This window comes from Miniopterus natalensis, chromosome 2 (genome assembly GCF_054644295.1).
Source record: "Miniopterus natalensis isolate mMinNat1 chromosome 2, mMinNat1.hap1, whole genome shotgun sequence".
In the NCBI taxonomy this organism is placed as follows: Eukaryota; Metazoa; Chordata; class Mammalia; order Chiroptera; family Miniopteridae; genus Miniopterus; species Miniopterus natalensis.
The window spans coordinates 96,917,511-96,943,931 of record NC_142082.1 but is presented as its reverse complement, the minus strand read 5'-3'; the positions used below and the strand labels follow the sequence as shown (position 1 = coordinate 96,943,931).

The 26,421-nt window shown below is 37.2% G+C and overlaps 1 protein-coding gene across 1 annotated transcript in view; it reads left to right on the top strand.

Annotated features, from left to right (window-relative positions):
• Positions 1-26,421, top strand: part of PSPC1 (paraspeckle component 1) — a 77,904-nt gene that overhangs the window by 35,858 nt on the left and 15,625 nt on the right. Inside the window, exon 6 of the mRNA XM_087814425.1 lies at positions 8,941-9,046. Coding sequence (XP_087670551.1) covers positions 8,941-9,046 — 106 coding nt within the window. The remainder of the gene's footprint in view (positions 1-8,940; positions 9,047-26,421) is intronic.

Here is a 26,421-nt window from a genome sequence, read left to right as displayed (position 1 = left end):
TATAGGGACAGAGCTTTAATACTTATGCAGTAGAACCTTGGTTCTCGAACTTAATTCATTTCGGAAGGCTGTTCAAGAAGCGATTTGTTTGAAAAAAGAATCATTTTTTCCCATTAGAAATAATGTAAATTGAATTCATTCCAGGCCCCAAACGATTCCGCGTTAACATTTCTTATATACAGTAAATGTCAAATGTACTGTTTAATCTATAAACAAAACACTTCTTTTCTTAAATTTATTCAACTACCCCCACTAGCCTTTAATGAATCCCTTTCAGCACTCATTATAGGGGTGTCCTTCAGGTCAGCATGCAGCATCTTCACTTTTTTACACATCACTGCCTCTAGCAGTCATTGGCTAACTGCTTTTCGTTTATCCACATCAACAGCAGTTTTTCTGCCTCTTCAATTGACTGTGATCATTGTTTCTTTCATACCCCTAGCACATTAGCAGTCTTTTTTTTTTTTAACATTTTTAAATTAATTTTTTTTTAGGGAGGGAACAGGAAGGGAGAGGGAGGGAGAGTGAGAAACACTGATGTGAGAGCAAAACATCGATCCACTGCCTTCTGCATGCCCCTAGTCTGTGCCCTGGCCGGGAATGGAACCGGCAACCTATTTGGTACAACTGAGCCACACTGGGCAGGGCAACATTTGCACTCTTTTTTAAAAATCTTCACTAGAGGACATTTTTCTGTTGATTTTCAGAGAGAGTGGAAGGGAGGGGAGAGAGAGAGAAAGAGAAACATCAGTGTGAGAGAGACACATTGATTGGTTGCCTCCCTCTTGCACCCGACAGGCTGGGGATGGAACCTGCAACCCAGGTACGAGCTCTTGGGTGGGAATTGAACCCACGACCCTCTGGTGCTCAGGCTGATGCTCTACCACAGAGCACACGGACCAGCGGAACATTAGCACTCTTGATAATCCTCTTTATGTTTTAAAATTGTGCTAATCGTCCATTTTGCCAAAATAAAAGCAAACAGAAACAAACCCACAAAAAGATTCACAGCACAATTTCCTGAGATGTTAATAAGGCAAGGTTTAGCTGTATGTAAACTGATTCACACTGGCACACTCTCTCCTTTGTTTGTGGCCTGAGAGACTTTGTCATGCTGATGTATCAGCATGAAGGGGTTGTCAGGTCTAAAACCCTGGTTAAGGACATTTTGAGACATTTTTTTCTGTGAACAACTTGGTCAGGAACCAAATTGTTTGAGATGAGAGAAGTGCGAGAACAGAAGTATGACTGTACTTGACAGCTAGGGTTTTTGTTTTTGTTTTTTTTTAAACCAAACTCATTTTATATGACCATAGTGGTAATAGTGGTAGTTTTTCTTTTCTGTTTTTAATTTTATTTTTTAATTATAATTTACATTCAGTATTATTTTGTAATAGTTTCAGGTGTACAGCATAGTGGTTAGACAATCATCTGCTTTACAATATATTATCCCGACATTTTCAGGACCCACCTGGCACTGTGCATAGTTATTACAGTATTATTGACTGTATTCCTTATGCTGTATTTTACATCCCCATGACTATTGTTATTTTGTTACTATTTTTAATCCTTCCCCAAGGACATGCTTTTTTTTTAATTGATTTTATAGGGAGACAGAGAGAGAGAAACATGGAATGGTTGCCTTCTATATGCACCCCAATCAGCAATCGAACCCGAAGCCTGGGCTTGTGCCCTGACTGGGTATTGAACCTGCGACCCTTTGGTGCACGTATGATAACTCCAACTGACTGAGCTACATGGGCCAGGGCCACATGACTGTTTTGTAACTACCAATTGGTAGCTATCAATCCCTTCACCTGCCTGGCTGGGCATGGTTTAGCGGTTGAGCGTCAACCTAGGATCCAGGAGACTGCGGTTCAATTCCCCGGAGGTCAGGGAACATGGCTGGGTTTCGGGCTTGGTCCCCAGTTGGCAGCCAATCAGTGACTACTCTCTCATCATTGATGTTTCAACTCCCTCTCCCTCTCTCTGAAATCAATAATGGTATATTTAAAAAAAAATCCCTTCACCCTTTTCATCCAGTCCGCCAATGCCCTTCCCCTCTGGCAATTATCAGTCTGTTCTCTGCATGAGTCTCTTTCAATTTTGTTTAGTTTGTTCTTTAGATTCTACATATAAGTGAAACCATATGGTATTTGTTTCCTCTGACTTATTTCACTTAGCTTAATACCCTTCAAGCCTCTCCATGTTTGACAACTAGGCTTTTAAAATTAGTACGCTACCCTTCATCTGCTGAAAAAATAATTGAAACCAGAGAGGATTTTGGAGAACCCAAAATATGGTGCAAACATAGTAAATGTACCTAACTATATTACAAGTGGAGAATAGTATCACACTGAAAGCAGATGGGGAAGAAAATAAGAAATCTAAATAGCTTAGGAAAACAGTATCTTGACTGGATACTATAGGCCAGTGACAAAAAGAACAATAGAATGTAGTTGGTAAGTGTGTTTCTCACTGAAATAATGTGTTAGTAATTCTGAAACTACTTTATATGTATGCTCTTTGTTTTCTCTTTGATCAGGTTTTTATTGAGAAATGTATATACTTTAAAAGTGAACAGATGAGCCCGGCCAAGCGTGGCTCAGTGGTTGAGCGTCGACCTGGGATCCAGGCGGTCGGGGTTTGATTCCCGGTCAGGGCACATGCCTGGGTTGCGGGCTCGATCGATGACTCTCTCATCATTAATGTTTCTATCTCTCTCCCTCTCCTTTCCTCTCCCTGAAATCAATAAAGATATATTTAAAAAAAAAAAAAGTGAACAGATGAATAAATTAGATGAGACCCAGGTTTCTTATTGGTGGCGAAAGAAAGGAACAAGGCTAAAATTAAAATGAATCCTGTGGTGGTGAATTGGGATCAGAGGTGTCAGTATGAATTTCGTTGTGTTTAATTTAGACAGATACAGAAATACAGATGTATTTGTGTGGGTTCATGTGCGTACATGTATTTCATAGTCCTGTCCACCTAGAAGCAGTGATGCCTCAGGAAAGGTGGGCTCATCCAGTGTGCCCACATTTTTGTTTTAAAACACCATTCTCCACTAAAAGGAACCAGGGCTTTTTGGAGAAAGTGGTTGATCTAGGACTGAAAACGTTTTTTAAAAATTATCTTTATTTATTGTTAATATTATTTTAAAACTTTTTTTAATATCTTTTTTTTGTATGTCTATTGATTTCAGAGAGAAGGAGAGGGAGAGAGATAGAAACATCAGTGATAAGAGAGTCAATGATCAGCTGCCTCCTGCATACCCCCTAGTGGGGATGGAGCCAGTAATCCAGGCATGAGCCCTGACCAGGAATGAACCAGCAACCAACTGAGCCACTCCTGAGTACTGGCTAGGACTGAAAAGTTTAGGATGAGCTTAGAATCTTTTTGCCAGATAGTAAGAACATAATCAAAAAAGGATAGGACATGCCCTTGCCCCTGTGGCTCAGTTGTATGTGCTTCATCCCCTGCACCAAAAGGTTGCTGTTTCCATTCCTGGTCAGTGCATGTGCCCTGGTAGGAGATGTGCAGGAGGCAGCTGCTCCATGTTTCTCCCTCCCCCTCCCCTTTTCCTCCCCCTCCATTCCCCTTTCTCTCCTCCCCCCTCCTCCCCCTTTCTCCCCTCCCCCTCTCCTTCCTCCCCCTCCCCTTTTCTCCCCCTCTTCCCCCCTCCAATCCCCTTTCTCCCCTCCCCCCTCCTTCCCCTTTCTCCCCTCCCCCTCCTCCTCTCCTCCTCCCTCCCCCTCCCCCATCATCAATTAAAAAGTCTTAAAAAAGATGATTGGACATGTTGAAAGAACATTGGAGCCAAATTGAAGGAGCCCCTATGGCCAGTGTTGGAACAGTTTCAACAACAAAGTAAAAAATGATAGTGTTAGATTTAAATTTTTTTTTTTAATTTATTGATTTGAAGGGGAGAGGGATGGAGGAGGGAAAGGGGGGGAGGGAGAGAGAGAAAAAGAGAGAGAAACATCGATTTGTTCCATTTATGTATTCATTGGTTGATTGATGGACATTATACAAAATATTCAGTTCTCTTTAAAAGTGCCATGTTTATGAAAGACCAGAAAAGACTGAAATTTTGCAGACTGGAGGAGACTAAGGAGAGGTAATAATTAAATGCAATGTGGGATTCTTGATAGGGTCCTGGGAAACAAGAAGGACATTAGTGGGGAAAAATTTGAATAAGATCTGTACTTTAACTATAGTATTATGCCAGTGTTAATTCCTGGTTTTCATAATTGATATTGTGGTTATGCAAGGTGTTAATATTAGGGGATGCTGCATGTGGGGTTTATAGGAACTCTCTACTATTTTTGCAACTTTTCTGTAAGTTTAAAATTAGTTACAAGTAAGAGGGAAAAAAGAAAAAGTACTTTAGGTATTGGGGATACAATGGGGAACAAAAGACACATTCTGCCACTTTGGAACTTATATAGGAGGGAGGCAGATAGTTGGAATGATCAGATTATTAAAAAGCAAGTGAAGCCTTGCCGGTTTTCTCAGTGGTTAGAGCATCCACCCTCGGACTGAAGGGTTCTGGATTTGATTCCAGCCAAGGGCACGAACCTCAGTTGCAGGCTTGATCCCTGGCTCCAGCCGGTACCTGTGCAGGAGGCAACCAATTGATGTGTTTCTCTCAAATTGATGTTTCTCTCCCCCCTTTTCACTCTGAAAAAGCAAAGGAAAAAATACCCTTAAGTGAGGATAAAAAAAAAAAAAGGGCAAGCGAAGTGTACAGAACCAGTATGGAGTACTTACTGGAGTTTTTAATAGGTTACTTAGTCTCATAATAGGTAAAATATTGGTTGCTTGATGTAATAAGTGTTCTTTGTATGTGGCAGTGTTTCATTGAATGTTTTTTCATTAATCTTATTTAATATGCAGGGATATATCAGATTCAACTTGAAATTCAGAATACTGTTTACTAACAGTAAAATAAAATATGCTTTTGTTGATTTGAGAGCGAGAGGAAGGGAGAGGGAGCGAGAGAGAAACATTGATGAGAGAGAAACATCAACATTGATTGGCTACCTCCTGCACTCTTTCTACTGGGGATCAAGCCCACAACCCAGGCAGTGTGCCCTGACTGCGAATCAAACAGGCAACCTCTTGGTGCATGAGTTGATGCTCAACCATTGAGTTACACCAGCCAGGTTGATGGGTAATCTTTATGGTAGCTTACATTCTAGCAGATACATTCAGCGACAAATCTGTTAACAGGCTTACCCTGTGCTTGGTAGTGGGGAGTTCCTTTTGAAATTATTGTGATAATCTTGATTTAAGAATGTGAACAACTTGTCTTAACATCGGTAGTTTTTGCAGCACGTGTCAAGGGAAAGGAAAAAGATTGCTGTGTCTGGGAAGTTAATTTCATATTAATAATACTCATAAGACAAAAGCAAATAAAACTATAGCAGTAAAACTGAAGAGATGTATCTGACTGTTCTGCTATCACATAAGAAGCGTTAATTGGGCCCATGTGGTTAGTGTCATCACATACACTAAGGTTGAGAGTTCAGTTTCCATTCAGGGCACATGGCAAATGCATAAATAAGTGAAACAACAAAAATTGATTTCTGTCTCTCTCTCTCGTCCTTCCTCTCTAAAATCAATCAATACTTTTTTTCTTTTTCCTTTTTTTTCCAAGAGTGGAAGGGGGAGAGAGAGAGAGAAACATCCATGTGAAAGAGATCCATTGATTGGTTGCCTCCCACATTCGCCAGGACCCTTCAGTATGCAGGCTGATACTTCAGCCACTTAAGCCAAACCGGCTAGGGCAATAAGGGAAATTTTATCTGTAATTCTTTACATTGTCAGCTGTGTATGAATATGAAACTATTTTCTTTTTTTAATTTTATTTTTTAGTTATAGTTTACATTCAACAATATTTTATATTAGTTTCAGTTGTACAGCATAGTGGTTAAACAGTCATATACTTTACACAGTAATCTCAATATTTTCAGTACCCACCTGGCAGCATACATAGTTATTAGATTATTATTGACTATTCTCTATGCTATACTTCACATCTTGTGACTATTTTGTAACTACCAATTTGTAGTTCTTAATCCTTTCACCTTTTAAAAAATTAATTTTAAAAAATATATCTATTGATTTCAGAGAGAGAAAGGGATAGGGAGAGAGAAAGATAGAAACATCAATGATGAGAGAGTCGCTTATTGATCAGCTGCCTCCCGCATGCCCCTGACCTGGGGATTGAGCCTGCAATCCAGGTATGTGCCCTGACCGGGAATCAAACCCGAGATCTCCTGGGTGCTAGGTCAGTGCTCAACTGCTGAGCCACACCTGGCCAGGCCCTTTTCCTTTTTTACCCAGCCTTCCAACCCTGCCCCCCTCAGTGTGGTGTTTTCTGTATCTGAACCTGTTTCAATTTTGTTCATTTATTTTGTTCTTTAGATTCCACATATAAGTGAAATGCGGTATTTGTCTGAAAGTATTTTTTTAACATTAAAATTCATGAATGTGTTTAAGTCCAAGAAATGGATTAACCAATTTAGTTGAATATTTAATTTACATGAATAGAGTTTTATATTGAGAACTTAAACATAATTCTCAAAATACTTCAGATTTTGCTTGAAATGCCTTAGGAATGTTGTTTTGTTACTTGCATGTGGTCTGATGTGACGTCTTAACAGCCATTGTTTTCTGCTGATTGTGGGAGATATCATTTCTTTTAGTTCTTGGACTTGTACAATAAACAACAACAAAGTTTCTTGAATTTTGAATATTACACTCAATGTAGAAAGGTGCTTATAAGAGTAACCTGGGGTCCTGGCTGGTGTGGCTCAATTGGTTGAGTGTCACTCCATGCACCGAGAGGTCTTGGGTTCGATTTCTGGTCAGATTGGGGGCTCATTCCCCAGTAGTGGGTGTGCAAGAGACAGTCAATCAGTGGTTTTTTTCTCTCTTTCTCCCACCCCATCTCTCCATCCTTCCAAAATCAATAAAAACATTAACAAAAAAAGAGTAACCTGCAAAATGGCACCTACTGAGGGGTCTGTCAGCGTTATGTAGTCTTTACTGTTTGTTTATTTATTTAAATTTTTTTTAGGGTGTAAAGTTTTCTTTAATAATTTTTTGGGGGAAGGGACACCACACTTCTACCCAAGTAAGGAAAACATTTCTATCAGTACAGAGGTCTTTTTCCTTTAAACACTTATCATGCCATGAATTCATAGGGAATGGATTCCAGCAGCTCAGGCTCCTTTCCATTGGTTCTCAAAAAGTATGCATCTCTGGGTGGAGCAGGCTGATGCTTCAGTTGTACCCAGTTGAACCTTTCTCTTTGGCTTCCTTCTTTTTTGATCATTTTCCTTCACACGTTTCAGGAAGCTATCTTGACTCTTAGAGTGGTTAATATGCTCAATAAGTACATTAATTCTCTTCGCAAGAATCTTGCCCCCTTAACTTGTTTGTTCACAACAATGCCCCACCGCATGCTGGGTGACATTGTAGACTCCTCCAGTTTTGCCATGGTAGCATTTGTGGGGCATTAACTTTTTGAATAGTGCCCATTCCCTTGATTTCTACAATATCTTGTTAGATATTGTTAGATGCGCATGTATGTAGCCAAAGGAACAACTAAAAGGTTTTCTAAAAGGTCTAGAGAACATATAGTGGGTGCCTCTCCTCTTTCCCTTTGTGTTGGTTATTTTGGTGAATTACTGCAAGATGGCGGTTATGTCCAAAAGGCTATTGTTTATTTTAAAAGAATGTTTTCATTGGTTTTTTTTTTTAAGAGGAAGTGAGAGAGAGAAACATCAATGAGAGAGAAACATTGATGGACTGCCTCCATCAAGCACCAGGGATCCCTGCCACCAGGGATCAACCCCGAAACCTGGGCATGTGCCCTGACCAGGAGTCCAACTGACAATCTCAGTGCACGGGATGATGCTCAACCAGCTGAGCCACACTGGCCAGGGCTACATCAGGGTTTTTTAGTCTCAGTACCACTGACATGGGCAAGGTAATTCGGGGGGGGGGGGGGCTGTCCCAGGCATTGTAGGATGTTTATGTCAGTAGAACCATCCCCCAGTTATGACAAACAAAAATGCCTCCAGACACTGTCATATGTCCCCTGGGCTAGTCTTTACTATTTAAATTACTTTTTTGTTTAGGGGTGGAGGGCATGCATAGGTGCGTTTGATTTAGATGCCAATATAATGTGAGTTTATTTTTTTAATATTTTGTAGGATTTCCCTCTTAATGACATTATAACTACTGATTTAATAGTAATCCTCCACATTTATATGGTGTGATTTTTTTTTTTCCCCCCCCTTAATGCTTGAATATACCTCTAGGACAGAGGCTGACAAACGTTTTTGGGAAAAGGGATAGATAGCAAATACTATTTTAGGCCTTGCAGGTCACTGTGGTCTGTCTCAAGTAAGTAAATGCTTGTTCTATAAAATGTAATTTTCAAAAACGGGGGTTACCTGACCTTTGCTCGAGGGGAATTTCCCAGTGGGTTGTTGAAATGGGAGTGGGAGGGTTTGTTAAGATCTCCTACATGTAATAGAATTTTTGTCTAGGCAGTACAGTCCTTTGCACTGGCTTACATAGGGGTATTTTTTGAATGTCCTTGAGAACTTTGCTATGCCAATGATCCCATACTTTTCCTTTTAAATAGTACATATTTGAGTGTTTGGACTCTGAATTTTTTTTAGTGTAAGCATTTAACTATACTGTTTTGGATTTATCCTAATTAAATTACTTTATTTTTTTGGTTTATTTCCTTTATTAAAAGTTTAGAGCAAAGTAGAAGGAGGAAGGTAAATTTGCTAAGCCAGTCATTGTTGACAGATTTGACATAATTTAACTTACATAAATGATTTTAACCTGAAATAAAATACCTGATTATGGCTTACAAAACAATCATGCTTAAGTTTTTATTTGAACATCTTTTAGACATGAAGAAGAGCATCGTCGTCGTGAGGAAGAAATGATTCGACACAGAGAACAGGAGGAACTGAGGCGACAGCAAGAGGGCTTTAAGCCAAATTATATGGAAAATGTAAGTAAAAAATTCTAGTTAATTAAAATTATTTTTTGTTGTCAGGTGGTCAATATATGTTTAGAATTCCTTAGGTATTGCTTTATATATTAGTGTATTTTCTAATCTTTCTGAATTTTTCGTGTTTGTGTATGTTAAACAAATGATTTTTTTAAACCTCTTTTAGGTAGTAAATTAGAATTAGTTTCTGAAGCTAATATTCATGTTTATGAAATAGATTTTAATTTTTCTTCAATTTTATTTATTTATTTATTAAATATATGTTGTATTGATTTCTGAGAGAGGGATAGAGACATCACTGATGAGACAGTCATTGATCGGTTGCCTCCCGCACTACTGGGGATCGAGCCTGCAATCCCAGGCATGTGCCCTGAACGGGAGTCAAACTGCGATCTCCTGGATCATAGTTTGATCAATGCTCAACCGTTGAGCCATGCCTGCCCGGCAATTTTAGTTTATTTTAAAAAAATTTATGTTACTAAATTTGAAATCATAAATTCATCTGCACTTAACTGATTTTTACCATTTACTGATAAGTAAAAATTCTTTATTTTGGAATATTTTAGACATTATAAAAATAGATTCTTATGGGTTTATCACCCAAGCGTAATAGTTACCAACACCAGCTAATCTTCTCTTCATCTTTAAGTATACCCACTTTCCCAAATTATTTTGTATAAAATTCCTAACTTCATTCATCAGCATTTTAATGTGTATTTCGAAATAAGGACTCTTTTTTTTTTCTCTTCTTAATCTCTACCTGAGGATATGTTTTTATTGATTTGTGGAGAGAGAGAAACATCCATCGGTTGCCTCCAGTACAGGCTCCGACCAGGGATTGAATCCACAACCTAGGTATGTGCCCTGACTGGGCATTGAACCTGCAACCACTTGGTGTTTGAGATGACCTTCCCAATGAACCAAATCACCCGGCCAGGGCAGGACTCATTTTGAAAAAAATCTTTATATCTTAAAACTTGTCAGTTCTTTAGTATTAACTAATAAAAGCCTAAATTTGTCCAAGCGTTAAAGGTTTTTTTTTTAAAAAAACACTTGGTTTCTTCAAATTGTCTGATACATTCAATCTTTTTAGTTCATAAGTTTTTCTCTCCTTTTTAATTTTTCCTTTTTTATTTTTTATCTTCTCCTGAGGATTTATTTAAAAAATTTTTTTTATAAGAGAACATTTATTTGGTAAGTCATGAGGTAGTAAAAACGATTCCTAGAAGAAATGGGCTTAGGAAACAAGATATAGAGGCAAAGAAAGGATCCTTGGAGCTTGGGAGTGAGGAAGCTAATGGTAACATGCCTGAGGGGAGGGGGAAGGGAAAGGGAAAGGCCAAGGGTGTGCTTCTGGGTGGGGAGCATACTGGGTCCTGGGTCCTAAGGGTTTTAAGTGTGGAGGTCCCAGGGAAAGACCTCAATAGAATATTCAGCAGTTTTCCAGGTGTGTACTTTCAGAGTTGTCTCTACTGATTGGTTGGTCCGCACCAGGGCAGGGGGTCATTATCCAATGCAGCTGTTCCTGAGGTCAGCTGTGGCTGGTTTTGTTGCTTTCCTGGGCCTGGAGCTGAAATATAAATGAGGTCTAGATGTTATCAATAGGGAGGAAAGGTCAGGAAGTCCAAACCACATGACTCTTGATATGCTTGGGGAGGAAAGGCCACAGTGTGGGGGCCAGCTCCCACTGTACAATTGTCTGTTACTAGGCACCTGGGGCTTTTTTTCCTGGTTACCTTCTGTACCTGGCCCATTGTCCTTGCTCTGCTCGTGTCTGTCTAAGCCTACCACATACCGCCTTCGAGGATCTTGGCTCTGAATTCTTTCAAAGAAAAGGGAAACCGCTACTACTTGCTGAAGAGGGATGAAGTTTTCCTTCAAAGCCAGGAGATCCTTTCTTTCTGTCAGAGGGACTGTGAGGCCTGGGCACAGAAGGAGGTGATGATGGTATCTAGAGGTGGTATTGGTGGTATTCCCTGAATTCGAGTAGGGCTTGTAATCTGGTGGAGACAAACTGTTACAAATCTTAGTAGTATGGGGGTAAAAGCCAGAACAACAAGAATTATGACAAATGGTTCAGTGGAAGGAAAATGTTTTAGTTCTCAATAATTCTAGGTCAAAGGATGGGAGAAAAATGAAACACTAGTTTGGAGGGTTGTAGCCAAATATTTAAGAACGCTAGATAAATTCAGGATCCAGTTCAATTCATAGGTGAAAAATAAACTTTTTAGACAATTAATTGAATTATAGTCTAATACTCACAGTTGTGTTCTATAGTCTATTGAAACACAGTTTTTCTCCCTAAAATCACCCTCACTTATATTAAAGGGTCAAATTATTTACCGTATTAAACCTTTTTTACCGGCTATTTTGAGCTAGAACTCACCCATTCAGCTGGCTACTTTTCCGTCATGACTGGTCAGCAAGGTGTTTAAAATTACTTAAATTAATGTAAGTGCAGAAACGAGTTATTTCGTCACCAGTCAACAGTGTTTGGACATGGAAACACAAGTATATTTGTGACCGGTCAGCAAGGTGTTTTAAGATAAGCTTCAATTTGGCTTGGTTATTTGCATAAATACAATAAGAGTAGCAATTGATCATAATAGGCTTTTAAATTCTGCTTCACTGGAACCTCCTGGTCGACCTTTAATTAGCCCCTCAGGGCAAAGAAGCTGAGCCACCTGCCAACAGGTTTGCCTGCAGTACCTATAGACTTGGGTGAATTCCTCAAGTTCCCGAGGTTCCCAAAATGTCTTGAGGTTTCTTCCTTGCCACCTCTCAGGAAAGCAGCCTTTGTTTCTTACCTGGAAAGACTGCCGTGAACCATATGACCAAGCCATGGTATCAGGCCATTTCTCCAAGGTGCTCTTACTGGCTTCAAAGTCAGTCTTCATTGCTTAGGCTTTTTGGACACATCTGGAGCCCAGGCATCTCTCTCTCAGACATGACATTCCACCCAAAGTCTTGGCAAATAAAACCACAATTGGAAACTGGTCTTTATGAATTCATGCAAAGAAATGTTTTGCCATGACTCACTCATTAAGAATTGCCAAATGACCCTACTATGACTGTATTGCTGTCATTCTCTTCTTTAAAGTTCTCCAGAAGTTTTTTTTCTTCAGCCTGTGTGAGTCTTTTGTTCTGAGGTGAATCTCTTGTAGACAGCACATATTTGGGTCTTGTTTTCTTATTTGTTCAGCTATGCACTGTCCTTGGATTGGAGCATTTAATCTATTTATATTTAAGGTTATTATTGATAGGTACTTACTGTTGCCATTTTAATTCTTTATGCCTATGTTTCTCTATTTCAACTTCTTATGGCAGTAGTCCCTTTAACATTTCTTGTAATGCTGGTTTGTCTGGGAAGCTCTTTATTTCACCATCTATTTTGAATGATAACCTTGTCAAATAGAGTAGTCTTGGTTTCAGATCTTTGTTTTGCATTACCCTGAGTACTTCATCCTATTCCCTTCTGGCCTATAGAACTTGTGATAAGAAATCAGCTGACAGCCTTATGGGAGCTCCTTTGTAGGTAACAGATTGCTTTTCTCTTGGCTGCCTTTAAGATTCCCTCTTTACCCCACTGATTTTACTGGAGAGATCTTCCAAACAAAAAATCAACAAACAGTGACTCTAAATGACACACTAATTCAGATGGATTTAATTGACATTTACAGAACATTACACCCCAAAGCTGCAGAATAGGCATTCTCCTCAAGTGCACATGGGACATTCTCAAAGGTAGACCACATGGTAGGACACAAAACAAATCTCTACAAGTTCAAGAAGATTGAAATCATATCAAGCATCTTCTTGGACATTTATACCATGGTATACTGTTTAGCTATAAAAACGAAGGATCCTTTACCCTTTGAGACAGCATGGTGAGACCTGGAGAGTATTATGCTAAGCAAAATAAGCCAGTCAGAGAAAGACAAGTATCGCATGATCTTACTCATATGTGGAATCTGATGAACAAACTAAACCGATGAACAAACTAGATCCAGAGCATAGAAGCATGGAACAGATTGATGAATCTCAAAGTGAAGGCAGGGGTGGGTGGGGAGAGATTAATCTAAGAACTTACATGAATATATGCATAACCCATGTACACAGACAGTTGTGTGGTGAAGGCCAGGGGGGTGGAGTGCAGGGAGGAGGGGATCGATGGGGGGAAAAGGGGGCATTTGTAATACTTTAAACAATAAAGGTAAATTTAAAAAAAAGAAAGGAAAAAGAATTGCCAAATTCTGGACGGATAGGGTAGGGATAAAAATACATAATTCACCAAATTGCTTTAAAAAATGTCTCCTTATATCTGAAAAAACAAGAGGAAAATTCTTGCCGGTTTAACAATGTTGAAAAGGACCAGATTCTAATTTTATATTAGCTTAATTTTTATCTTTAAGTGTATTTACTTAACTAAATTTATTATTCAGGCGGTCAAACACTGTGCCTTCATTTTGAGGGATTTTAAAGACTGGGTGTTTAGGGGACATCTTGGGAGAGGATATTCATTGAATTCATCAGCTTTAGGCTGACATACCAAAATGAGCTTTATTCTCTTAACTTCATTTGTCCTTGGGTGTGGTCAGCAAATGGTACTAATTTGATTTGTATTATCTGTTTCCCCAGAGTAGGGAGATTTAAACTATTTACCCTCTGGCTGGGAGGAAGAGTGAAAACCATTTAAAGTGTCTTCGGTTTAGGGAAAATAGGACTTACAGATGGGTGCAAACTCCTTGGCAGCTAGATTTTCTAGCTGGTTACAAGCTGCTGTCTCAGTTTCTCTATTCTGCTTGTTCTGACTTACTGGCCTGTCTCACACAATTTCCGGCCTGTCTCACACAATTTCCTTTTAACATTTTTATTTACAAACCTTTTATAACTTTCACAAGCCTTTTTACCCATTCAGAAATAACCAGCTTTAGAACAAATCACTTTCTATTTTTGACATTAAAAATATATTTCCATACCTTATTCCTTCTATTATTAAAACCATACAATTTCTAATTAATTAAAATTCTTAACTCTTAAAAACTTTTGATTTTTTAGTGACCATTATAAAGTAAGCAGTTAGCATTCTTTAGATTGACTTTTATGAACGTGTTTTAAACACACACTCAGTTTCAAGAAACACACCTTCAGCAAAGCACAGGACATTACATCAGCAGCTCCAAATCAGCTTTACAGACTTTCCCCAGTGTTTCAGTATTTCATGTTACTTTTAAATATCTAGATATTCAATAGCTTTTATTAAAAATTCACTAATTTAAAAAGGAATAGTTGAAATAAGTGAAATTGATTTACTTAGATGGCTACAGTTTTTGTTTTTGTTTTTGTTTTTTTTCCCTTCAATAAGGATTCCTCCCAGAAACTTGCATTTTAAAAGATGGCCTAGATAAGAGTTTACTACCAGATATTTGTATTTCAGAGGTATAGGGAAAGAAATGCAAGCTTTTCCTAGAAGAACATTGGTTTCATAAAGCCAATTATAAGCATTTTGAGCCTAATGGGAGGTTTTTGAGTATATAAAAGGATTTAGTGGGCTTTGATATTCTGGAGCCACACCTCTGGCCATGTGAAGACTTTATTTGTAAAACAAGGACAGTCATTTTTAATATCTTAAGGACTGACAAATACTGATAAATCCATTCATCCATTTTGGGATGTTTCTTTCCACTTGGGTATATATTTTTTCAGGTTCTATAGCAAATTATAGAGAGATGTAGTTTACAGGTGGTATATAGCTTAGGATCATTTCTGAGAGTCATAATGGCTTGCATGTATGGAAAAGACACATTGATCTAAGGAGGCCTCATTCTCCATCCACTTCCCTTTCAGAAAGGCAAAACAGGTTTAGCTGCAGGATAGTGTTAAACTTAACGGTGCCATTAACTGTCCAAACCTCTCCATTGTCCACTGTATAATGGGGCCAAGCTATTTTGCAAAAGAAGCTTGAGGACTCGGGGTCCAAAGATGTATTTACTGACTTGAGAGAGAGGTAAATATCAATTGATTGCCTCCCTTACACACCCCAACCAGGGATCGAACTCGAAACCTAGATATGTGCCCTGTCTAAAATGAAACCCACAACTTTTTTTGGTGTATAGGACTGCAATCAACTGAGCCATCCAGCCAGGGCAATATTTCCTGAGTTTCGTTGTATACAGTATCTCACATCCTGAATTTTGTTGATTGTATTCTTGCGGTTGTGTTTAATGTTTCTTTATTTCTAAATTTCTCATAAACTGGAGTTAGTTCCAAAGACTTGACCTGACTTGGGTTTTTGTTGTGTGGAGGCAAAATGGTAGGGCAAACAAGAATACTTCAAATATGTTAAAATTCACAAGTTCTTAATGATAACTGACAGAGTCTCATTGTTCGCAGTAGATGAATGAATGCCGCTTAACATTCTGAAAAATATTTACGAGTATTTTCTTCCCCAGCTGTTTAAAAGCCATGATTCTTTAGTATGTTTGTGAAGCTAAAAGTATTCAAGTCATTGGTGCCCTTTTTTCTGACCTTCGTTCCTGTTTTTCTGTCCCTAGAACGTTCTTAGATTTTATTTTTTTAAATATATATATATATATATATTTTATTGAGAGAGAGAGAAACATTGATTGGCTGAGTCTTGTGTACCCCAATCGGGGATCAAATGAGCAACCTGCATATGTGCCCTGGCTGGGAATCGAACTGGCGACCTTCTGGTGCATGGAACAACGCTCAATCAGATGAGCCACACCAGCTAGGGCTGTCCCTAGAACATTTTCAAACTTCCTTATTTAAAAGAATGCACTCAACTATAAAATAAGCTCTAACTTGTATAGCAACAAGAAGTTTCTATCTTAACACCCATGAAATAGATATCCTTTGAAAAATATGTGGCATTTAAATTTAATTAGAAACTTTTTTATAAGTTATATGAGCCTAGCTGGAGCGGTTCAGTTGGTTGAGCGTTGGCCTGTGCACCGAAAGGTTGCCAGTTTGATTCCCGCTCAGGGCACATACCTGGTTTTCGAGTTTGATCCCCAGTCAGTGTACGTACAGAAGGCAACCAATCGATGTTTCTCTCTCACATCGTTGTTTCTTTGTTTCTCCCTTTCCCTTCCTCTCTCTGTAAAATCAATAAAACCATATCCTTGGATGAGGAAGAAAAAAATTGTAAGTCATATGAAAGGCTTGATTTTTAAATTCATCACCAAATTAGTTAAGGTTTTTTTAAGCACTGTAAAAATTTTTGGAATACTTTAACATTTTGCAATTCTCTTTTTCTCCTTGAGTGCGTAGCACTTGCTTAATGACATATTTTAAACTGTTTTAGGTCTTTTTGTTATATTTGAATATAAACCTGTTGTATTTATCAATGTGAGGATATTTTCTGATGTTACAAAAGAAAATGGAATTTAAATTTTCAGGCCTATATTTTGAAAACTAGTTGCTAGTGTTTTTTCTTCAAATATAGTCAAGATGTAAACCATGGATTTATTTGCTAAAAGTGCTTGCTTATAGCAAAATTGGTGGAATTAACATTCTTAATATTTTTCTGGCATCAACTTTATGTCCTTGGAGCAAACATGTAGCTATTTGTGATAATGTCATATACACAAATCGTTTAGGGGTCTAGAAGAAAATGATTAAAATGTATCCTGCTGTTAAATTTGATTAAGTTGACTCACAAACTTGATTGCAGACTATTCTTTGAAATCATTTCACAGTTTTTCAAAATACATGCCAGTGTTTTAATATGCTCTGTGGCATTTAATATAATTAATGAAGACATTGTTTTAATTTTACTTTTCTATCAAAAACTATTTGGAAATGTTGCTACAACTTAAAATTGAAATACTATGTATTCTTATTTTAATTTAAAAACATTTGTATGTTTATGGTGCATTCTATTATTTTTTTATAATCTTTTTATATTGGTTTAAAGAGATAGAGGAAAGGAGAGAGAAGAACATTGCTTTGTTGTTCCCCTTATTTGTGCATTGACTGGTGGTTTCTTTTGTGTGCCCTGACTGGGGATTGAACCCCACAATCTAGGTATATCGAGATTATGCTCTAACCAACTGAGCTAGCTGGCTAGGGTGTAAAATGCATTTTAATGGTGGACAAAAGTTTACACATGTTTAATGAACACTGTGAATAAATAAATAAGATATTTATATACTCATATTGGATTTATTGGCATTTCAAAAATAAATTATTGTTCCACCCTACTGCAGAGCTAAGAATGGTGTTTACATTTTTAAAGGGTTGATCGATGGTGGGAAATACGAATATTCGAGAGTATTTGTGACCACAAAATGTAAGATACTCTTTGACCGTTTACAGAAAATGTTTGCTGTATCTTGGGCTAGAGTGTTGATTTTTTTTTTTTTTTTTTAATTATGACTTAGGTTAGGCCTCAAAGTTACTATGTTCTTAATTTGTTTTGAAGAGGAACCATATTTAAAATAGTGTGTAACAATGAATTAAATCTTTGGGTGAAGATAATCTTTGTTCTATTTTTAGATCTTTCTGAAATTAGAAATTATGAATAGACACATTGTTATAAATTTTATTTAATTCCTAGCTTCATGATACTTGTTAATATATACTAATCAAGTACTAAAGAAATATTAACAAAAGCTCTATATAGGTCTTGACTATTTTTATGTTAATGGAGAAAACATTGAGGCAATTGTTTCAGCTATTTTATATTTTTAAAACTGGCTTTGGAAAAATTGTTAAACAATTTTAATGTTTGTTTTTGTTCTTAAAAGCCTTGAAATTAGGCCCTCTTATGTGCTTTCTCTTTTTCACTGTTCAGTTAAAAGGGAGGAATCAAATGGTAAGTGTTCAGCTCACCCACGTAATTAAAGTAAAATAGATTTACTTGGTTTGTTTTAAGATGCCACCTCTCATTTCTTTCTAATATTTCTATTAGAAATATTCCAGAACAACTAACTGTATGGGCTTTGAAGTATAAAATAAATACTGATTTGCCTACTTTGTGTCTTTGAATAATACTTTTTAAAGCTGGAACAAAAGATGAGGGCAAACACATCATGTGTGGTCATGTTTTTTTTTAATTTTTTATTAAATCCTCATCTGAGGATATTTTTTCCATTGCTTTTCAGAGAGAAGGAAGGAGGGAGTGAGGGAGAGAGAGAGAGAGAGAGAGAGAGTGAGAGAGAGAGAGAGAGAGAAGAACAGATGTGAGAGAAACAAATCTATTGGTTGCCTCCCACACTCGCCCTGGGGCCAGGGATTAAGCCTGCAACCGAGGTACGTGACCTTGGTTGGAATTGAACCCAGAACCCTTCAGTCTGAGGGCCGATACTCTAACCACTGAACCAAACTGGCTAGGGCTAGTCATGCTTTTTTTGTTACTTTATTCTGATTTTTATGACATACATGTGAATCTATTTTTAAAAGTTTCAAGGATATTTCAGTACTTCATTACTTAGAAGTTATTTTTATTTCATACCTTATTTCTCCTTAAATAAAGTCAAGCTCTTTGATAAAGGCTCTAGTAATTATAAATTAAACATGTTATTTTTCACTCCCGTAGCATAATGTATTTTTGACTACCATAACAATGTATATACTTTCATGCTGTGCTTTCATTACATTTACCTTTATTGTAGTGTAAAGTGTATTTGAACCATTTTCTAGGTACCATTTACTAGTTTCAGGTTTTCTGTTTATCACAGTTTTATTGCTTTTGGACACGATCACATGAAGTTATTCTATTAAGAACAAGAATTTATGAGATTGTCTTCATGTTAGTTTGTTCCACTTACTGATGATTAAAGTAGTTTAAACATTGATGTAGTACTATGTCCCAACCTTTATTTGTGGATCCAGTCTGGGTTGGAGTAAAGGGGAGATTTTAATTAGATTTTTTAAAATGTTGTTTCTAGAGTAAACTTTATTTTCTTGGGAAAATGGTAATGTCATAAAAATTTCTAAATGTCATCCTAGCTATAGTAGTTAAAAATACTTTGTTTAGGAAAATTGGGGTTGTGTTTAGATTGGGTGCTAATTTGTTAAAAATTTCTTTTTCTGGTATGATAAATATTAATATTTGGTCTTTATTGAAGAAAATAATAGATCTTCGTATCTGTGTCAAAATATATATGTGAATTGATATCAAAGTGTTTTTATTCCTATTTGAATAGGTGGGAATTGACCTGAATATTTGAACAAATGTGTATAATAAGCCTGAAAATAAATGTATTGAAAGGTTAATGGTCGGCCATCTAACATGTATATTATATGCCATAGCAGTATTTTGACCCTGTTGTGTTCCTTTGTCAGTGGCTATTCCATTATAGCTTCAGGGATTATTAAATAGTGAGGCCAAAAGCATTAAGGAGATGTGACCAAGATGTGACCCAAGGGTCTATTGCCTCTTCCATGGCAGTGTTTTTCAACTAATACATACATAGGGAGCTTTTTAAAGATATAGGTTCTTAGGTCTCTAACCTACATATTTACTCAGGTTGTGGTCTCAGTAGATTCTGATGCATTGTTTTATTGTTTTTTTGACCAGATCCTGTACTTAACAACCCTTGCAGCACATGAAACTTAGGAAAATACCCAAGATCAAATCTAGCAAATAATTTGATAGAGGATCTAGGTTGGAGCCATGGGACCTGCGTTTTTCAAAAGTTCTTCAGCTTACTTAATCTCATTAGCAAAAGTAGAAAACCACTGACCATGTGTGGAAATGAGAATAGGAGTAGTTGTAATTTTTATGGGACCTGGGAGTTTGAGTGACAGGAGGAATCAGTCATTCAACATGGGGGACAGGATTCATATAGTTAACACTGTAAATAGCACCATATTCTTTGTGAATAGTGCTTTGTGGGAGTTTGGTGTGACTTTTTTTTTTTTTTTTTTTTTTAATCCTCACCCGAGGATATTTTTTCCATTGCTCTTTTCAGAGAGAATTGGGGGGGGGGACACACATCGATGTGACACATTGATTGGTTGCCTCCTACATGCGCCCCAACTGGATCGAGTCTGCAACTGAGGCACGTGCCCTTGGCCGGAATTGAACCCCCCAGGACCCTTCAGTCTACAGGCTAATGCTCTCTGTCCACTGAGCCCAATTGGCTAGGGCTGGTGTGGCAACTTTTAATTGGGCTTTCAGCCTATGTATGGAAGGAGTATTGTCTCAAATGGTTCATTAATTTTTAGTTTTTTAATTCTTCATCTACCCTAGTCTGGGGTCCACAGACTAGGGTAGGCCAGGCCAAATCTGACCACTGTCTGTTTTTGGAAGAGTTTTATTGGAACGTAGTCATGTTTATATTTTGTTTATGCCTGCTTTGCCTCAGTGTGACAGAGTTGTCTAGTTGAGACACAACTGTATGAAACTATATCATGACTCTGTGACTTACAAAGCGTGAAATATTTACTATCTGGCTCTTAACCAGAAAAGGTTATAGACAGACCCTTTATCTAAGGATAATCTGGGAGTTTGGGGGAATCTGTAAAAACTGGCCCATGTTAACCAAATGCATAAAGAGTTTGTGAATTAAAATGGAAATTTATTAATTTATATGTTCTTTTCCAGTGTATTTAGAAGGCTCATTGAGCAGAGCACCTCATATCCTAGACCCAAGGTTCCTGAAGAATCCACATTTGTGCCAGAAGGTTTATTGATAGTTACGGTTATGAGTTAGAGCAAAGTTATGGGAAAAACTGATAAAGCGTTGCTCTCCCACAGTGGATGGAGTTTTTGTCCTTTGTTTTAGTCTGTAGAGACATAAAGCATTGTTGTTGTGTGTGTTTTTAATCCTCACCCAAGGATGTGTTTGTTGATTTTAGAGAGAGAGAGAGAGGGAAACATTGATGCGAAAAGAGAAACATAGATTGTTGCCTCATGTATGCTCCCCAACCAGGAATCGAACCCACAACATTTTGGTGCACAGGACACTGCTCCAACCCACTGAACAACCTGGCTAAGGGTGCATTGTTCTTGATCAGATGTTGTCTCCTCTTGATCAGTATTGCCATATTTAGGTTGTTGTTTAGTCAGCCACTTCTTTATGTCAGTCTCTTTTTTCATTTTTTATTCTTTTGTTAATCCTCCCCTGAGGATATTTTTTCCATTGCTTTTCAGAGAGAATGGAATGGAGGGAGCTAGGGGGAGAGAGAAAGAAACATTGATGTCTGAGAGACACAATGACTGGCCGCCTCTCGTGCACCCTGATGGGGGGCGGGGAGGGAAACCGGATACCCAGGTATGTGCTCTTGACTGGAAACCCAGGTACGTGCCCTTGACTGGAAATCGAAACTGGGACCCTTGGGTGTGCAGAACAATGCTCTAACCACTGAGACACACCAGCCAGGGCTGTCACTCTCTTTTTCCTGATTCTTGGGTGGGTATCCTGTTCCTTATTTCCCCTTGATTTAATTATAACTTAACTTCACCTGATGTGCCATGTACAAAACTCAAAGTAGACACCAGCCAATAATAAAATTTTATTAATAGGTGTTGGCAGAGAGAGCTGATCTCTATTGTTACTAATGAGTAGGTGCAAATACATTTTCAGAAAAGGTTTGTGAAGCTTTCAGAGGAGAAGTTGCCGTTTTGTGGTTTCCACATGGCCATTACCCTTTTTTCAATCAATTATTTAGCCCCTCAGGAGATCTGATTGTATTGGGATAGAAGAATGTGTTTTCGGACACCTGCATACACGAAGGATTCAAACAATGGAATATTTCACAAGGATTTTTATAGCCTCTTCATTATGCTTTGGAAATCACTGAAGAATTCTATGCTGTAGGGTTTGGTGTTAGATTGAGATGTGACCTGCTCTGGTATAATGACAGCCCATTTCTGATGGTGAAAATCAAAATGGATAATAACAGATTGCAGTGGTCTCAAATATAATGGCCTAGTTGTTTGTGACCAGTTTTCAAAAATTTATTCATTAAAGTAATTGAATTGATTTCCTACAATGAGCTGAGAACTTTCCTGAATATTTAGGATGCTACATAATTGGAACTTGACTTAAACTTTTATGGTCATGTAAATAAAGAAAGATAGATGTTTATAATGCTTACATATACTCTTGGAAGTGATCTTTAGGATTTTAACAATTTGGGGTATTTGGGTTGAAGATATATGTCAATTTAAACAAGCTGTTGAAATCTTTGATCACTTCTTAAAAGGATTATTTAATAGTTTAATATCCTCTCATATATATAAGATAAACAAAGTTTCATTCAAACTGGGAGAAGTGAATATGGGTACTGTTATGATTATAGTGGGCTTTTTGTTTGTTTTTTTAAATTTTTGTTTAAAGGTCTGAATGAGTCCAAGGAAAATGATTACCGAATCCCTTACACCCTGCACACACACTATCAGTAGACACTTTATTGTACTTAATTATTTCTATGTCATATTAGATGATTCTGATACCTCTTTTTGTCTTCACCTTCCATTAGAGTTTCAGAGAGGCTCATAATCAGGAGAAATTTCCATATCTCTTTTTTCCCTCCTGGAGAAAATCTGTTTTATATACTCAGTGCATACATAACCTCCTCTGACTCCTCATCCCAGCTGTGATCCTGTATCATTTTTAATACATTTCTTTTTATTACCTATCACGTTGCTTTATAGGTATTTTCTGACTTTGCTGTCCACTAATTGAACTCTGAATTTTTTTAGGTTAGGAATCTTTGTCATATTGTAGTCACATAGATATGAGCTGGGAGAGTTAAATAGTTGTTTGATGTCTGATTTTTCTTCTTAATCCTCACCGAAGGATTTGTTTGTCGATTTTAGAGAGAGAGAAGATGGCAAAGAAAGTAAAAGAGAAACATCAGTGTGAGAAAGAAACATCAATCAGTTGCCTCCTGTATGTGCCTCAACTGGAGATTGAATCTGTAACTTTTTTGTTGTAAGGGACTATGCTCCAACCAGCTGCGCCACCTGGCTGGGTTGGTGTCTGATTTTTCAAATGCCAGTGCAGCTCAATCATGTGGTTTTCAGTGTTGTTTATGGGCCACCATACCTCACTATTTATTGAACACTAATTTCTCAGATGTTAACATCAGTATTTTTTGAAACATAGGTGGCATTGAGCCACCACTATTTTTGTAGAATTCATAATGGAATAACATTATTAAGAATGAATTTTAAACAGTTAAATGACCCACAGTTTTTTGTGCTTCGTTTTCAGCACATTTAATTTTTTAATATGCCGTTTCCACTTGAATATCCCTTCAGAGCATTAGACTTACAGGAAGACTTGGAGGTTTCCATTTAGTATTGTAGAGGATACAGAGGTGAATCAAGCCCAGGGTCCTGTCTGAGGATTTCAGAGTATTTTAGGTGCAGGATACCTCTGTAGAGTATGAGAGAAATGCAGTTAATAAGTTTGGAGAATTTACAGATTCTCTACTAGGGAACGTCAGGTGGTGTTGAGCATTCTCAGCACTGTTGTCAAGATGACTTAGGGTTTATTTTTCTTAAACAATATGATTGGTTTATTATTCCACTGTGTTATAGGTATACCCCATGTCTTTTGTTTTGAAATGGGAAATTCTAATCTTACTTGGTGAAGGGTTGGAGATGAAGAGAGTCAAGATTGTCAAATAGAAGTGTTCAACTGCAGAAACATGTTTTTGAAATATCCACTATATATAATGTGAATAAGGAATTTTATTTAATTATTAAATAGTTTGAATTAATAGCAAAAATTCATTTTAACTTGTTATTTCTGCTTTGTGACTTCTTGATATAATATTTTTTTTGGCCAATTAATATTTAGTATCTTCTGTACTTCATATTGAAGGCAGTAAACTCTGGTAGTATCACCTGAAATGGCAGAATTTTATACCTGATTAAACAGGACAGATGTGAATGTCAGTGACCATGTGTAGTTATTAACTAAACTAATGATGTGTAGGGGGTAGGAACTTGGGTTTTGTAAGCATGCTGTGCTGATGAAATGTATTTGTTTCTGCTTAAGATTTCAATTAATTAGAAGTATATGGGTAAGTTTGCCTCTTTGTCTTACGATATCCTCCACTATATTGTGTACCATGTTTCATATTCTTTCTTTCTGGTTGTAAATTTACCATGTTTCTCACAAGATAACTTCTTCATTTGGCATATTTCTGCTATTTCTAAACCTCGCTTTTATACAATTGATGTGCTTGTTATGGTACTTTCTCTTACAATTGTAAATTTTAAATAATTTTTCTAGTTTTATTTAGTTACCACTTAAAAATTGCCATATGTTGAATATATTACTTGGAGTTATCTACTTAGAAAAAATAGATACTTTGACAGAATTTCAAAGCTTCAGTAGACTAAGATAATTTGCTTAATTTCTAGTATCAAAAGACCTAAAAAGGTATCTATTAAATGCTTAATTTTTCATACATTGGACCACAAAGGCTTTGTTTGCTTCTACTGCTTTCTTCTGTTTGTGGGACCAAGTTTGAATAGCTTCTTGTGCAGTTTATATTTGTTCTTTGGCTTCATCTTTCATACCTTAATCTGGCCAGTCGTGGTAGTAATTTTGACTTTGATAAGGAAGTATACTAGGTAAGGGGTTGTGGATAATAAAATGCAAACTAGTCTCTAGTATTATGTGAACTTTAGTGTGATTTGATGTTAAAAGTATTGCATTTGTATTATAGCTGTGATATTATTGTTGATTTCTTTAAGAGTTTGGGATAAAATAGCTAAATCTGAAGAATAATTAGATAATTCCTAATCATTTTCAGGTGTGTTTTTTTGGTGTGTGTTTTATTTAAATATATCTTTACTGACTTCAGAGAGAGGAAGGGAGAGGGGGAGAGATAGAAACATCAATGGTAAGAGTCATTGATTGGCTGCCTCCTGCACGGCCGCTGCTGGGGATCGAGTCTGCAGCCCAGGCATGGGCCCTGACCAGGAATCAAGCCGGGATCTCCTGGATCATAGGTTAATGCTCAACCACTGAGACACACCGGGAAGTTTTTAAAAGCACCTCTTCAGAGATAGTTTGCTATGACAATTGAAAATAATAATCTTGAAAATGTCCCTCAGTTATATAGACTAAAATTCCCAGCTGAATATAAATTTGTTTTAAAAGTTAATTTGTTTAAAATCTTTGTTCCCTTCTGTCTCAGTGCGTACTGGATTATATGTAATTACATTTAATTCATGTTTAGTTAGAAAGCCACTCTGTGTATTATAAAAAGCAGCATTTAATTTTGCTAGTCAGTTGAATTTGACAGTGACATCAGAATAATCTGTTTACTTAGTTACCTGAACCAGACTAAAAATTCACTGTGTATGAATCTAGTTTAAGGGGTATGTATCTTTTGATTAATGAATACAGTGAGCTGAGAATAAGTCCCCCTACTTATATTTGTTGTTCCTTCTATTTCTGATTATTTTTAACAAGTAAATATTATTTTGTGACTAACACTTGTGATCACTGATTGTGTAAAAATATTTTAAAGGTTGTGGGTTTTTTAATACCTTGTTGACCGGCTATTTCAAGCCAGAACTTGCCCGTGCGGCCGGCTACTTTGGTTAGCAAGGTGTTGAAAATTACTTAAATGAATGTAAGTGCAGACCCAAGTTATCTTGTGGCCGTTCAGCAACATTTGGACATGGAAACACGTGTATACTTGTGACCAGTCAGAAAGGTAAGATAGACTTCTATAAAGTAGCTTTAAGTTCACAGCAAAGTTAAGCAGAAGGTATAGAACATTTTCTTGTGCCTCCTTCCCTCACATACACATAGACTCCTTCATTATCAAATTCCCACACCATAGAGTGGTACTTTGTTGTAAGTGACATATTCTCATCACCCAAAGTTTATCATGTACATTAGGGTTCACGGTTGGTGTTCAGACAAATGTATAATGTCATGGATACACCATTATAGTATCATACACAGTAGTTTCACTGCCCTAAATTGTCTGTGTTCTGCCTGTGCATTCCCCCCACCCCCAACCTCTGGCAACAACTGTTTCTTTCACTGTCTCCATAGTTTTGCCTTTTCCAGAATATCATATAGTTGGAATCATAGTAGCCTTTTGATATTGGCTTCTTAGTAATATTCATTGAAGATTCCGCTGTGTGTTTTCATGGCTTGATAACTCACTTATTTTTAGTGCTGAATAATATTCCATTGTCTGCATGCACCAGAGTCCATTTATCCATTCACCTACTGTAAGACATTTTAATTGCTTCCAAGTTTTGACCATAATAAATAAGGCTGCTATTAACATCTATGTGCAATTTTTTACGTAGACATAAATTTTCAACCCCTTTGTATAAATACCAAAGAGCGTGATTGCTGGATCCTGTGGTAAGATTATGTTTAGTTTTATAAGAAACTGTCTTCGCCCGGCTGGGC